At 39.7% G+C, this 14,832-nt stretch overlaps 1 protein-coding gene across 1 annotated transcript; it reads left to right on the top strand.

The window, feature by feature from the left end:
* The first annotated feature begins 5,700 nt into the window (after positions 1-5,700).
* LOC148355948 (14 kDa phosphohistidine phosphatase) lies at positions 5,701-9,840 on the top strand. Its single transcript, XM_088349672.1, has 3 exons — positions 5,701-5,929; positions 8,400-8,524; positions 9,649-9,840. Exons 1-3 carry the CDS (start codon positions 5,788-5,790, stop codon positions 9,739-9,741), a joined length of 360 nt encoding a protein of 119 aa, XP_088205798.1. The 5' UTR covers positions 5,701-5,787; the 3' UTR covers positions 9,742-9,840.
* The last annotated feature ends 4,992 nt before the right edge of the window (positions 9,841-14,832 follow it).

Raw genomic sequence — 14,832 nt, 5'->3', positions numbered from 1 at the left:
CCGTGGCGCCCAATTGGCCCCGCCCATGTGGCGCCAGGTTGATAGATTGAATTTCTGTCTATTTTAAGCTCAGTGCTCTCATTATTCTTTTGTCAGTCCGTCTACGAACCTCGCGAGACGTGGGTTTGGACTCGGTCCTGTTCCTGTTGGTATTTCCTGTCCGGTACTGTTCCCGTTTATTTTGTCCTGTTTAATATCGGTTTCCTGTTTCGTTTTTGTCCTGTTTATCATTCTCTCCTGTTTTCGTTCCCACCTCGTTCTCCTGTTAATGTTCGATATCCTGTTTCATCATCTATCCTGTCTCTCCTGTCCTGTCCGGTATCGACCCCATCTGTCCGATACCTACTCGGGCAATTGGTATCGATCTCGTCGGCCTCTGGCTTCCTATCATTCCCCGCCAGACCGCTGCCTAACGTGCATGACTCCCCATTTCTCGGAAAATAAAAGTCTTGTGTAAGAACGTCACGCGTTTGGGTCCTGATCCTGTTCCGGTTCATGACATATTAGGGAAATGGGACAGGACTTGTTTAGAACCATTTAGAGATTTGGAGTTTTGCACACTTTATTTACAAATAGAGATATTAATGATCAGATTATTATAATAAGAAAAAAATACATCTATATATAAAATATATCAAATAAACGAAATTCAGTCATCAAGTAAAATCATCTAGAGAGAAAGAAAAGAAAAGTGAAGAATAGAGAAAGCGAGAGAGAGAGAATGGTAAAAGAGAGAATGGTGAAAGAGAGAGAAGTGAAAAGGAGAGAGAAAGAGAGACAAGTGAAAGAAAAAGAGAAAGGAAAGTGAAAAATAGAGTAAGAGAGAAAGAAAGAATGGTAAAAGAGAGAGAACGGTCAAAAAGAAAGAGAGAGAGAAATAAAAGAAAGAGAAAGAAAAGTGAAAAATAGAGAAAGAGATCGAAAGAAAGAATGGTAAAAGAGAGAGAACGGTAAAAGAGAAAGGGAGAAATGAAAAGGAGTGAGAGGTAGAGAGAGATAGAGAGAAGTGAAAGAGAAAGAGAAAGCAAAGTGAAAAATAGAGAGAGAGAGAGAGAAAGAAAGAATGGTAAAAGAGAGAGAACTGTAAAAGAGTAAGAGAAACAAAAATGAGTGAGAGATAGCGAGAGGGACAAGTGAAAGAGAGAAAGAGAAAGAAAAGTGAAAAATAGAGTAAGAGAGAAAGAAAGAATGGTAAAAGAGAGAGAATGGTCAAAGAGAAAGAGAGAGAGAGAGAAATAAAAGAAAGATAAAGAAAAGTGAAAAATAGAGAAAGAGAGCAAAAGAAAGAATGGTAAAAGAGAAAGAGAGAAACAAAAATGAATGAGAGGTAGAGAGAGAGAGGGACAAGTGAAAGAGAGAAAGAGAAAGCAAAATGAAAAATAGAGAGAGAGAGAAAGAAAGAATGGTAAAAGAGAGAGAACTGTAAAAGAGTAAGAGAAACAAAAATGAGTGAGAGATAGCGAGAGGGACAAGTGAAAGAGAGAAAGAGAAAGAAAAGTGAAAAATAGAGTAAGAGAGAAAGAAAGAATGGTAAAAGAGAGAGAACGGTCAAAGAGAAAGGGAGAAATGAAAAGGAGTGAGAGGTAGAGAGAGAGAGAGAGAAGTGAAAGAGAGAAAGAGAAAGCAAAGTGAAAAATAGAGAGAGAGAGAAAGAAAGAATGGTAAAAGAGAGAGAACTGTAAAAGAGTAAGTGAAACAAAAATGAGTGAGAGATAGCGAGAGGGACAAGTGAAAGAGAGAAAGAAAAAGAAAAGTGAAAATAGAGAGAGAGATAGAAAAAAGAATGATAAAAGAGAGTGAACAGTAAAAGAAAAAGAGAGGGAAAATGAAATGGAGAAAGAGAAACAGAAGTGAAAAATAGAGAGAACGAGAGAGAAAGAATGGTAAAAGAGAGAATGAATACTGTTCATAAATAGGAAATCAAAAATGATATAATCAAAAATTGATTTCAAGAATTAAAAATGATATTATTAAGATGATCCTTTCAAAATAAGACAGCACTTATTTTCACTATTCACAGTTTCGGGCGTTTCTACGGAATATAGACATTATATTAAGAAAAACATTATATTTATTATATGTATGAATAATATCCCATAAAAATATGAATATATCAACACAAATATTGTACATGCATAATAAAAATATAAAAAATAATAAATATGTAAAAAATAAACGTTCTAATTCAAAATAAGAAAAACATGTATTAAATACATGACTAATAATACATTCAATTTCTATTAAAAATTTAAAAGGGAAATACAAATTCGAAATAAAAATGTTTTAATTAATAAATAACATTACTGCAGCGACATCTGGTGGTAGCTCTACTTATGAATGTCTCTCAAACAAACGTCTCAGGTTACAAAGAACCTGACTGGGAAAATATTTGCCTCAAGTAACAAAGGTGTTTCAGGATACCTGGTTTCCCGGTGTTTCCACTTTAATCTTGGCATGCTCTTCGTGTCCCCTACACGCGTTGTCAACCGTCTACTGTATGGTACCTCAACAAAGAGCTATTGTTCCCCATGGACCCCAAGAAAGACATGCAGAAAAGAAGAGGAAGAGACTTTTTCTGGCTGTTATAGAAAGGTATGTAAAAGGGAAGTCGACGAGGAGCCATCTTTTTTACAGACTGTGTGACCAAAATTCACAAAAATTCGGAATTCGTGGAAAGGAATCACTTATAAAACGGCTATCACTAATTATAATGAGGTCTGCTTAGCGCATTTCTGAAGGATTCGGCAAAAGCAGACGTCGTTGGATCAGTTTTTCAAGAATTTTTTGGGGGAAAAACAGAGGCCAATTAAAAGATAATATTTATTATTTCTTTGATTCAGTTTTTGAAATGATGTGCGTCTTTTTAAGCCCCTTTAAACTTTTGAAGAAGAAAACAAGAGAAAGAATAAGATTTTTAACGAGAGTCCGGCGGGTGCCGCGGCGCCGGCGGGTGCGCTCGGCATATCCTCCGGAGTATCCCGAAGTGACGGTGCGTTTCCTTCCCGGATGCGTTGACACCTCCTCGCCTCGCGAGACTTCCTCCGAGATAACATCGGACGGCGTTTAATGGCCCCCGGGAGGAATTCCCTTTTTGGACTGGGACTTCCGAAACTTTCTTTTCTTTTCCCTTTCTCGACTTTTGCGCCGAGATGACTCTCATCAGATACGATGAGTCAAAACGAGCAATAAAATAGATTCCTATCTCTCGCTCTCTCTCTCTTTATCAAATATGTGAGCAAACTAGGATTAAATATTAGCAAATCGACAGAAATTCGTGCAAATTTAGCTCATTTTAAGTATTGTTTTTCTCATTTTACAATGTTTTCCCTTGTGTTTAAAAAATATGAAACTTCCAAAAAGAGAGAAAAGGGGAAGAAAGAGAGAGAGAAGTGAAAGGAAAGAGAGGGATGGACCAGTGAAACAGAGAAGGAGAAAGAAAAGTGAAAAATAGAGAAAGAGAGAGAAAGAAAGAGTGGTAAAAGAGAGAGAATGGTGAAAGAGAGAGAAGTGAAAAGGAGAGAGAAAGAGAGACAAGTGAAGGAGAGAAAGAGAAAGAAAAGTAAAAAATAGAGAAAGAGAGAGATAATGGTAAAAGAGAGAATGGTGAAAGAGAGAAATAAAAAGGAGAGAGAAAGAGAGACAAGTGAAAGACAGAAAGAGAAAGAAAAGTGAAAACTAGAGTAAGAGCATCGGCTCGCTACAGTTTAACTGTACGGGTCAGGTGTATCGACATTTTGTTCTGTGTGCATTGTTACAAAGAATGACAATACAAGTAAATTATTATTATTATTATTATTGAGAGAGAAAGAAAGAATAGTAAAAGAGAGAGAACGGTCAAAGAGAAAGAGATAAAGAGAGAGAGAGAGAGAAATAAAAGAGAGAAAGAGAGCGAAAGAAAGAATGGTAAAAGAGAGAGAATGGTAAAAAAGGAAGAGAGAAACGAAAAGGAGTGAGAAATAGAGAGAGAGAGAAGTGAAAGAGAGAAAGAGAAAGAAAAGTGAAAATAGAGAAAGAGAGAGAGAAAGAAAGAATGGTAAAAGAGAGAGAACTGTAAAAGATAAAGTGAAACGAAAAAGAGTGAGAGATAGAGATAGAGACAAGTGAAAGACAGAAAGAGAAAGAAAAGTGAAAATAGAGAGAGGAAGAATGAAAAAATTACAGAATGATAAAAGAGAGTGAACAATAAAAGAAAAAGAGAGAAAAGGAGAAAGGGAAAAGTGAAATCCAGAAAGAGAAACAGAAGTGAAAAATAGAGAGAGTGAGAGAGAAAGAATGGTAAAAGAGAGAGAACAGCAAAAGAGAGAGAGAGAAGTGAAAGGAGAGAGAGAGAGAAAAGGAGAAAGAGAATGATGAAAGAGAGAGAACGGTTAAAGAGATAGAGAGAAGTGAAACGGAGAGAGAGAAAAAGAGAGAGAAAAGTAAAAGAGAGAGAGAAAAGTAAAAGAGAGAAGTGAAAAGGAGAGAGTGAAAAAGAGAGAGAAAAGTGAAAACAGAGAGAAAGGTGGGGAGAGAGAACAGTGAAAGAGAGAGATAGAAGTAAAAGGGAGAGAGAGAAGAAAAGAGAGAAAAGTCAAATAGAGAAAGAGAAAAAAATACAAATTAAATAGAAAAAGAGAGATAAAATGGTGAAAGAGAGAGAGAAGTGAAAAGGAGAGAGAAGGAGAGAAGAAAGAGAGAGAGGGGGAAGAAAGAGAGAGAGAGAGAGCAAAAAGTGAAAAACAGAGAGAGAGAAGGATGAAATAGAGAGAAAAGAGAAAGCAAAATAGAGACCAAGAGAAAAGAATACAGAAAGAAAAGAAAGATTAAGAGAATGAGAGAGAGAGGCAGAGACAAAGAAAGTGAGAGAAAGAGAGACATAAAGACACCCCAGCTCTAACTAGCCTAGTGCTCTCAAACTCGCGGCCCTGTGGCCAATTGCGGCCCTCAGGATGATCCTTTGAGGCCCCACCTCCATAGGAACTGTTAAAGGGACAGTGTGTATTATTTTCCCACTATTCTGTCGTGCCACCGAAAATGAGTGCTAAAAGCACAACAAAGAAGACGAACTACGGAGACTCAAAGTGACCAAAACTTATGACTTTTGAAAAGAAGAGAAATAAGAAATTAAAAATGAAAGAAAACAATTGAAGGTGGGATTTTTTTCTCTATTTTTGTCTTTTTCACTTTAATTCATTTCTTCCTTTTTTATTTCTTCTTCTCTTTGTTTCCTTTCTTCCTTTTTTCTTTCTTCTTCTCTTTGTTTCCTTTCTTCCTTTTTTCGTTCTCTTTCTCCATTTTCCTTATTTTGCCTTTTTTTGTCCTGTTTTCCTTTTTTCCCTCTTTTACATTTCGTCTTCCTTAATCTTTATCCCTTTAAATAAAATATTTCCTTCTTTTTCTCTTTCTTTGGGAAAGGCAGAATGCAAAAGGATACTTTTTGCTCCCTTTCAATTTCCGTAGTTAGTCGTCTTCTTCTGAGTCTTTTTTTGCTAGCACTCCACATGACAGCGACATCTAGTGGACAGATGTAAAACTCTTAATATCAGCGGAATATTTTTATCAGCCCCGTTTTTGCGGAAAAACCCATTTGGCCCCACCTCACCCGGACCCGAGCTCCAGCGGCCCCCAACTCATTTCACCTGGATATCCCTAATCTGGCCAGTGGAGGCGCTGTTTCAAGACCGCACCCCTCACCGGTAGCAAAACAGCGACTGTCTCTTTAAGGCCGGAAATAAACCTCCGTGCCCAAATAAGGCGTTCGTATTTCAATGGCGACTTGCTAACGCGATAGAAACAGAAAGTAAAAGTATGTCGGAAACCTTGGCAGCCATTCCCGATGTGGAAATTGACTCAGAGGGGACTTTTAAATATATTTTGGTTCGAGTGAAAGTGAAAAATGGCGACGTCGGCAAAGACATTGTTCGCGGCACAAAAAGCGCACAATATCACAGTAAGTCAACCAAAGTGCCATTTTTTTAACCATGGACGTAACCAGTCCGTTTTGGGGGGTGCTCAAGTACCCCCAAATTCAACCCCCCTAAAATGATAGCGTTCTTAAAAGTCTCATTTTCTTAATAAAGGACAAAATAGGCATAAGATGACAACCTCTGGATACACATTCAAAGAAAAAGTAAAATAAAATGAAAATGTGAACCACGCATTTTCTGGTATACCCTTCTACCTTAAAATGGTTCTGTCCATTTAACTCCTAGTACCCCATCGTAGTACAGTAATCCCTCGGTTCTCGCGGTTAATGGGGACCAAAACCACCCGCGTAAAGTGAAAATCCGCGAAGTAGCGATGCCCCTTCAAAAATGCTTAAAAAAAGAATGTATATATATATATATATATATATATATATATATATATATATATATATTTTTTTTTTTTAAAATATATTTTATTTTACTATTATTATTTTTTAGACCCAATTAATGGGGACCAAAACCACCTGCAAAAAGTGAAAATCTGCGAAGTGGCGACGCCCCTTCAAAAATGCTTAATATATATATATATATATATATATATATATATATATATATATATATATATATATATATTCTTTTTTTTTAATTTTTATTTTATTTTACTATTATTATTTTTAACAACCGCGAACGTGGAACCGCGAAGTAGCGAGGTCCCACTGTACTGTATTTCTGCAGTATTTTTGTAGTTTATTACTCTAGTTGTTGTTGTTTTGTAGTATTTCTGTAGTCTAATGATGTAGAATTGCTGTGGTATTACTGCAGTTTTATTTGCGTAGTTTTTATGTAAACATTTTTACAAATGCAGACTATTTATTTGAAGTATTTCCATTCTAGTATTGAGTATCTTTGCGGTATTTAAGTATTACTAATAATACTGTGTAGTATTTCTATTGGAATATTTCTGTAATAATATTTTTGTATCCTAGTTCTACTGTAGTCGTATTTTTGTCGTATTCATGTCGCAATATTCATGTAGCAGTATTTTTGTATCATAGTGGTATTTTTTTGTAGTTTTTCTGTAGACGTATTTGAAAGTATTCCCATACTTTATCTTTGCGGTATTTCTTAAGTATTTTTAATAATACTGTATTATTTCTGTCGGAATATATCTTTAATAGTATTTTTGTATCCTAGTATTACTGTAGTGGTATTTTTTTGTAGTATTTCTGTAGTCTAATGATGTAGAATTGCTGTAGTATTACTGAAGTTTAATTTTCTAATACTGTATTCATGTTGCAATATTTATGTAGCAGTATTTTTTTATGATCGTTTTACTGCAGTGGTATTTTTGTAGTTTTTCTGTAAAAGTTTTTACAAATGCAGAGCATTTATTTGAAGTATTTCCATTCTAGTATCTTTGCGGTATTTCTTAAGTATTATTATGAATACTGTAGTATTTCTATTGGACTATTTCTGTAATAATATTTTTGTATCTTAGTATTACTGTAGTCGTATTTTTGTAAAATGTTGTAGTATTTTAGCAATATTTATGTAGCAGTATTTTTGTATCATAGTTTTACTGCAGTGGTATTTTTGTAGTTTTTCTGTAGACATATTTTGAAGTATTCCCATACTAGTATCTTTGCGGTATTTAAGTATTATAAGCGTGTTTGGAGGTAGAAGAATGAAGAGTACAATCCAAAGAAAACCATCCCTACTGTGAAGCATGGGGGTGGTAGCATCATGCTTTCAGGGTGTTTTTCTGCACATGGGACAGGACGAGTGCACTGCATTAAAGAGAGGATGTATTGTGAGATTTTGGGGAACAAGCTCCTTCCTTCAGTCAGAGCAGTGAAGAAAACTGAGCACACAGCCAGGAAAACCAAGGATCGGCTCAGTAAGAATTATATCTAGGTTCTAGCGTGGCCCAGCCAGTCTCCAGACCTAAACCCAATCGAAAATCTTTAGAGGGAGCTCAAACTCCGTATTTCTCAACGACTGTCTGGAAACCTGACTGATCTAGAGAAGAACACCCTCCCTACTGTCAAGCATGGGGGTGGTAGCATCATGCTTTCAGGGTGTTTTTCTGCACATGGAACAGGACGAGTGCACTGCATTAAAGAGAGGATGTATTGTGAGATTTTGGGGAACAAGCTCCTTCCCTCAGTCAGAGATCTAAACTCAATAGAAAATCTTTAGAGGGAGCTCAAACTTTGTATTTCTCAACGACCGCCCGGAAACCTGACTGATCTAGAGAAGAACACCCTCCCTACTCTGAAGCATGGGGGTGGTAGCATCATGCTTTAAGGGGGTTTTTCTGCACATGGGACAGGACAGGTGCACTGCATTATAGAGAGGATGTATTGTGAGATTTTGGGGAACAAGCTCCTTCCCTCTACTGTACCAAATATTAACATTCAATTTTCACAGCCATATAAAAATCGTTGATGTCTTTTTAGAGCCTTTCACGATATACCTTTAATGATTTTCCAGATCATATATTTGAGAAGCTCCAACCTGCTGTGGAGGCCATGGGCATGGAGTGTCAATGCCTGGGCGGAGGGAAGATCGAGCACAAGAGCGGAGAGAAAAAAATGAGGGTGTTCGGAGAGTCCACTGTAAGAAATTTTTCAATACAATAGGATCAGGATATACCGTAAAATTCGGACTATAAGCCTGCAATTTTTTTCCCTGCGGCTTATGCAAGGATGCGGCTAATTGGTGTATTTATTTCTAATGGCCGCCTGAGCAGTACAGGTAAGAGTGAAACACGTGGAATATATGTGTCGAGGAAGACACCAGTTTAATTTAACGTTGCCCTTTGGGCATGAATAAAACTAGCATGGACAGACCCTCATCGTGGAAAAAGTGTCCGTCGAAAAGGGAGAGCCAACTCCCATCTTGAGAATCATTTTATGAGTTTATTTTCGAACGGGAGTTTTAAAGCGAAACAAACATAAGAATCATTGTCCAATGAAGCAGACATGCTTTTAGGCGGATTTTTATTCATTTGTGGGCATTGTATCGTTGACCAAATCGTTCGAATGAGTTATCTGACTCCGTTAACCAAACACAACCTACAATCACCCAACAATTTATGCATGCTCGTTTCTTGATGGAAACCATGAACAAGAAAGCCGACATTTTCACACGGGGGCAGATTTAATATCATTAATAATTTAACTAGGTGTACTCCATCGAATACGGCCAAATTAGTGTCGTGGGAGTCCTCTCTGAAGTCCTTTTTTTCTCTTCTTGGCCCACGTCACCCCGCGAGACGGCGTCTCGACTCCTCCCATGGGCATGCCAGGGAAGCCCCCCTCTGGGCGTCTCGTGTCTGGAAAACCCAAAACAACACCGAGCGTTTCTACGTCATCAAGGGCCTTTTTTTTCAAAACATCGCCTGCAGAGTCCTGTTATCAAAATTCCCTTGTCAAAACATTCTGCATTTGGAACAGCGTGACCTGTCATTCAACTACAGCCCAGTCAGTGAATATCTTGCATTAAATTTAATAAATGTAACTTGTATTCCATCATATAAATTCCTTTATAGTCAAATGTATGAAATTCTTCAAGTGTCAAGATTCGACTCCGTATGTTAGGGGTACTAACTTTTCTGTGTACCGTCTTGTTTTTTCCTTTAAAAAATGTACCGGGTGCGGCTTATAATCAGGTGCGCCTTATAGTCGGAATTTTACGGTAAACCCAAAGAGTCGTGTCCAAGTTTCTTTGTTTTTTTTAGGGATTCGGTAAAGCGGATCACTCCATTTCGGTGGAAAAGTTGAAGAGCGTCTTCACCGACTATGAGATCACATGGAGCGATGATCAAAAATAAACATTTGTTTTCAATGTCTCATTTTAAAATAGAAATTGATTTATATTCAATTTCCGAATCTGTATTTGTGTACTGATGTAATAAACGCGTCTAATCACAGTCCTGTGTCAAGGTACATTTGATTTCTAAAGTAGGGGTTTCAAACCCATTTGAACTCGGGGGGCCACACCATAGAACAAACATTCCCTCGGGGGCCGGACTAGTAGATGAAAGAGAAAGGAAAAGAGAGATCAAGAAATAAGAGAAAGAGGGAAGGAAAAGGAGAGAGGGCGGGACAAAGAAAGAAAAAGGGAGAGAGGGAGAAAGTGTGAGAAACAAAAGATAAAAAGTGGTGAGAGAAGGGGAAAAGTAAGGGAGAGGAAGAAAGAAATCCAAAGAGAAATAGAAAGACAGGAGGAGAGAAAAGAAAGGCTAGGTAGGAAGAGAGAAAGAGAAAAGGAAAAAAAGGAAGTTAGAGCAAAAGAGGTTAAAAGACAGAAAGAGACAAAGAGCAACAAGGGAAGAGAAAAAGAGAGACACAGAGAGTGAAAGAGACAGAGTGGGAGAGAGAGAGAGAGGGGGGGGAAAGAAAGGAAGAGGAAGAAAGAAATCCAAAGAGAAATGGAAAGAGAGAAAAGAAAGCGCGAATGGTATGAAGAGAGAAAGAGAAAATAGAGAAAAGGAAAAAAGGAAATTAGAGCAAAAGAGGTTAAAAGACAGAAAGAGACAAAGAGCAACAAGGGAAGAGAAAAAGAGAGACACAGAGAGTGAAAGAGACGGAGTGGGAGAGAGAGAGAGAGAGAGGGGGGGAAAGAAAGGAAAAGGAAGAAAGAAATCCAAAGAGAAATGGAAAGAGAGAAAAGAGAAAAGAAAGTGCGAAGGTTACGAAGAGAGAAAGAGAAAAGAGAGAAAAGGAAAAAAGGAAGTTAGAGCAAATGAAGATAAAAAGACAACGAGAGAGAAAGAGACAAAGAGCAACAAAGGAAGAGAAAAATAGAGAGTGAAAGAAACCGAGACAGAGAGTGGGAGAAAAAGGGTGGAAAAGACAGAGAGAGAGGGAGAGAGGGGAAAGAAAGGAATAGGAAGAAAGAAATCCAAAGAGAAATTGAAAGACAGAAGGAGAGAAAAGAGCGTGAAGGGTAGGAAGAGAGAAAAGGAAAAAAGGAAGTTAGAGCAAAAGACACAGAGAAAGAAAGAGAGAAAGAGCAACAAAGGAAGAGAAAAAGAGAGACACAGAGTGAAAGAGAGAGACAGAGTGGGAGAAAAGGGGTGGAAAAGAAAGAGAGAGAGAAATCCAAGTACAGTGTCTTTGTTCGAGGCACCTTTCTTTGGCAACATCAAGTTGACATTCCAACCTGCAGCTCGTTTTTCTCTTGCGCTTCTCCGAGTGTTATCTCGCGGGCCGGATTCAATCCCTTAGCGGGCCCGATCCGTCCCGCCGGCCGCCTGTTCGACGCCTGTGTTTTCAAGGATTCAGAGATGAGCAAGCATGACTCAAGAACGGAATTTCTAAATCAAGAGTTTTAATGAAGCGTTCTCGCCACCGGAGGCAGACTGCCAGACATTCACTCCAAAGCAGGAAAGAGTGAGACATTTACAGGAAGTCTTTTTATTCTCATTCCAAGCCTGAAAGGAAAAGAGAAACTTTCACTCTTAGTATCCTCCAAAAACGTGTAATTAGAACCATACACAGGGTAGGATATCCAGATCATACTCATATTTGATTCCTGCAGTCCAAATGATTAAAATTATTAAATTCATAACTGCTATTTAAGGTCCACAAAAACACAGTGCCAGAAAAAAGTATGATTCATTCGGAAAAAGGGAAATGATCATTTAAGGGGCTGTCGTGAATTCCTCATCCCAAAGGTGAGAACCACCAGGAAAAGTATGTGCGTCCCCGTGTGCGGAGTCAAACTTTGGAACAATGTCCAACTATTCAATTGTTCGAATTTAAATACAAAAAAATACATTACTGACGGAATGTAGAGATGAAGAAAATGAGTGATATGAGAGATTGGGAATAGTGTGTCTAGAACAAGGGTGTCAAAAGGTGGCCCGCGGGCCGGATTGGGGCCCGCTAAGGGATTGAATCTGGCCCGCGAGACAGCGCTGAGAGAAGCGCAAGAGAAAAACAAGCTGCAGGTTGAGATATGTCCACAAAGACACTGTACTTGTATTCATTTCGCTCCGTCTTTTTTTTTTTTCCTCCCACTCTTTGTCTCTTTCTCTCTTTGTGTCTTTTTACCTTCTTTTGCTCTCTTGCTTTCCCCTTCTTTCTTCCCCTTCTCTCTTTCTCTCTTTGGATTTTGTCCTCTCTTTGTTTCCCCCTCTCTCACTGTTTCTCTTTTTATCTTTCGTTTCCCATGCTCTCTCTCTCTCTCTCTCACTCTCTCTCAATTTCTTTGTCCCACCCTCTCTACTTTCCCCTCACTCTCTTTCTCTGGTTTCTTTCTTTTTTTTTTCTTTCTCTCTAATCTACTCGTCCGGCCCGTGAGATGTTTGTTCTATCGTGTGGCCCCCGAGTTCAAATGAGTTTGACATTCCTGTCTTACATTTTTATGACACGACCACATTATTAAATCACGATGAAGTTTCACACCCTTCTCCTCCTCACGAACTCACAACATTATAATGTGGAAAACATTTTTTTGGCATCACAGTTCCGAGGTCATGGGATCAAACCCAGCTACCGGCCTTCCTGTGCGGAGTTTGCATGTTCTCCCCACGCGCGGGTTTAAAATAGAAGCATTATTTAATCGTTTAAAGTTGGATTTTTCTTAAGACGTACGACAAATTTAAATAGTTTGACTCAAACAAAATCAAGGACGAGCGTGGTCCTGTTTATACATCCATCCATCATTTTATTTTTTTATCCATCCATCCAGCTAACCAACCAGCCAGCCATCCATCCATCCATCCATCCATCCATCTATCCATCCATCCAGCTAACCAACCAGCCAGCCAGCCATCCATCCATCCATCCATCCATCCATCCATCCATCCATCTATCCATCCATCCAGCTAACCAACCAGCCAGCCAGCCATCCATCCATCCATCCATCCATCCATCCATCCATCTATCCATCCATCCAGCTAACCAACCAGCCAGCCAGCCAGCCAGCCATCCATCCATCCATCCATCCATCCATCCATCCATCCATCCATCCATCTATCCATCCATCCAGCTAACCAACCAGCCAGCCAGCCATCCATCCATCCATCCATCCATCCATCCATCCATCCATCTATCCATCCATCCAGCTAACCAACCAGCCAGCCAGCCAGCCATCCATTCATTTATACATCCATCCATCATTTTATTTTTTTATCCATCCATCCATCCATCTATCCATCCATCCAGCTAACCAACCAGCCAGCCAGCCAGCCAGCCATCCATCCATTTATACATCCATCCATCATTTTATTTTTTTATCCATCCATCCATCCATCCATCCATCCATCTATCCATCCATCCAGCTAACCAACCAGCCAGCCAGCCATCCATCCATCCATCCATCCATCCATCCATCCATCCATCCATCTATCCATCCATCCAGCTAACCAACCAGCCAGCCAGCCAGCCATCCATTCATTTATACATCCATCCATCATTTTATTTTTTTATCCATCCATCCATCCATCTATCCATCCATCCAGCTAACCAACCAGCCAGCCAGCCAGCCAGCCATCCATCCATTTATACATCCATCCATCATTTTATTTTTTTATCCATCCATCCATCCATCCATCCATCTATCCATCCATCCAGCTAACCAACCAGCCAGCCAGCCATCCATCCATCCATCCATCCATCCATCCATCCATCCATCTATCCATCCATCCAGCTAACCAACCAGCCAGCCAGCCATCCATCCATCCATCCATCCATCCATCCATCCATCTATCCATCCATCCAGCTAACCAACCAGCCAGCCAGCCAGCCAGCCATCCATCCATCCATCCATCCATCCATCCATCCATCCATCCATCCATCTATCCATCCATCCAGCTAACCAACCAGCCAGCCAGCCATCCATCCATCCATCCATCCATCCATCCATCCATCCATCCATCCATCTATCCATCCATCCAGCTAACCAACCAGCCAGCCAGCCAGCCATCCATTCATTTATACATCCATCCATCATTTTATTTTTTTATCCATCCATCCATCCATCTATCCATCCATCCAGCTAACCAACCAGCCAGCCAGCCAGCCAGCCATCCATCCATTTATACATCCATCCATCATTTTATTTTTTTATCCATCCATCCATCCATCCATCCATCCATCCATCTATCCATCCATCCATCCAGCTAACCAACCAGCCAGCCAGCCAGCCAGCCATCCATTCATTTATACATCCATCCATCATTTTATTTTTTTATCCATCCATCCATCCATCTATCTATCGTTTGCCGAGATCGGCGCGAGACCTAAACAATAATGGCGGATCTGCCTGACGAAAAGTTTGGAGCGCGGTAAATCTTTGTTAAAAAAAAAAAAAAAAAAAAGTAATCGAGTAATAATGACAATTTGGTGTATAAAAAGTTGCGTCCCGGGGACGCACGTTGATTTGAGACGATGCGTCCCCAGCAAAAATAACGCGTCTAGGACGCAGGGACGCCGGCAAACCAGAAACCTGTATTTGTAAGGGTTTTGTATATATAAATACGCGGGAGATCTAGCTGTAAGACGCAATTATGAGGGAAGTCGAAGAGTTGGGATTAAATAAGCAGTTTCCTGAACGCGTAACAAATACTCCTTCCCTTTCCTCTTGTTTTCACACTCGCAGTTGACTTTGCTTCCCAAAGGTGCAAGTTGGCACTCAAAGCAGCGAAGCCATTTTTAACATTTGTTTTGTCACCCAAGGACCCCGAGAGGAACGGGGGGGCTTGAACCCGGGACACGACATAGCGAACCGCCCGCGTTGCCAATTGCCCTTCGACCTCCGAAGGAGAAAAACAAAAGGTCGTCTTCCTTCCGGGCGGCGTCCTCGAATTCCTGCCCAGCGCCAGATTTTCCCGTGAGCCTCTAAGGCACAGGTGTCAAACAGGTGGCCCGCGGGCCAGATCAGGCCCGCCAATGGTTTAAATCCGGCTCGCAAG

The sequence above is a fragment of the Urocampus carinirostris genome, chromosome 12, assembly GCF_059441175.1.
Source record: "Urocampus carinirostris isolate Australia breed hairy pipefish chromosome 12, RoL_Ucar_1.0, whole genome shotgun sequence".
In the NCBI taxonomy this organism is placed as follows: Eukaryota; Metazoa; Chordata; class Actinopteri; order Syngnathiformes; family Syngnathidae; genus Urocampus; species Urocampus carinirostris.
Note: the sequence above shows the minus strand (reverse complement) of the source record. Positions and strands in the feature narration are given on the sequence as shown.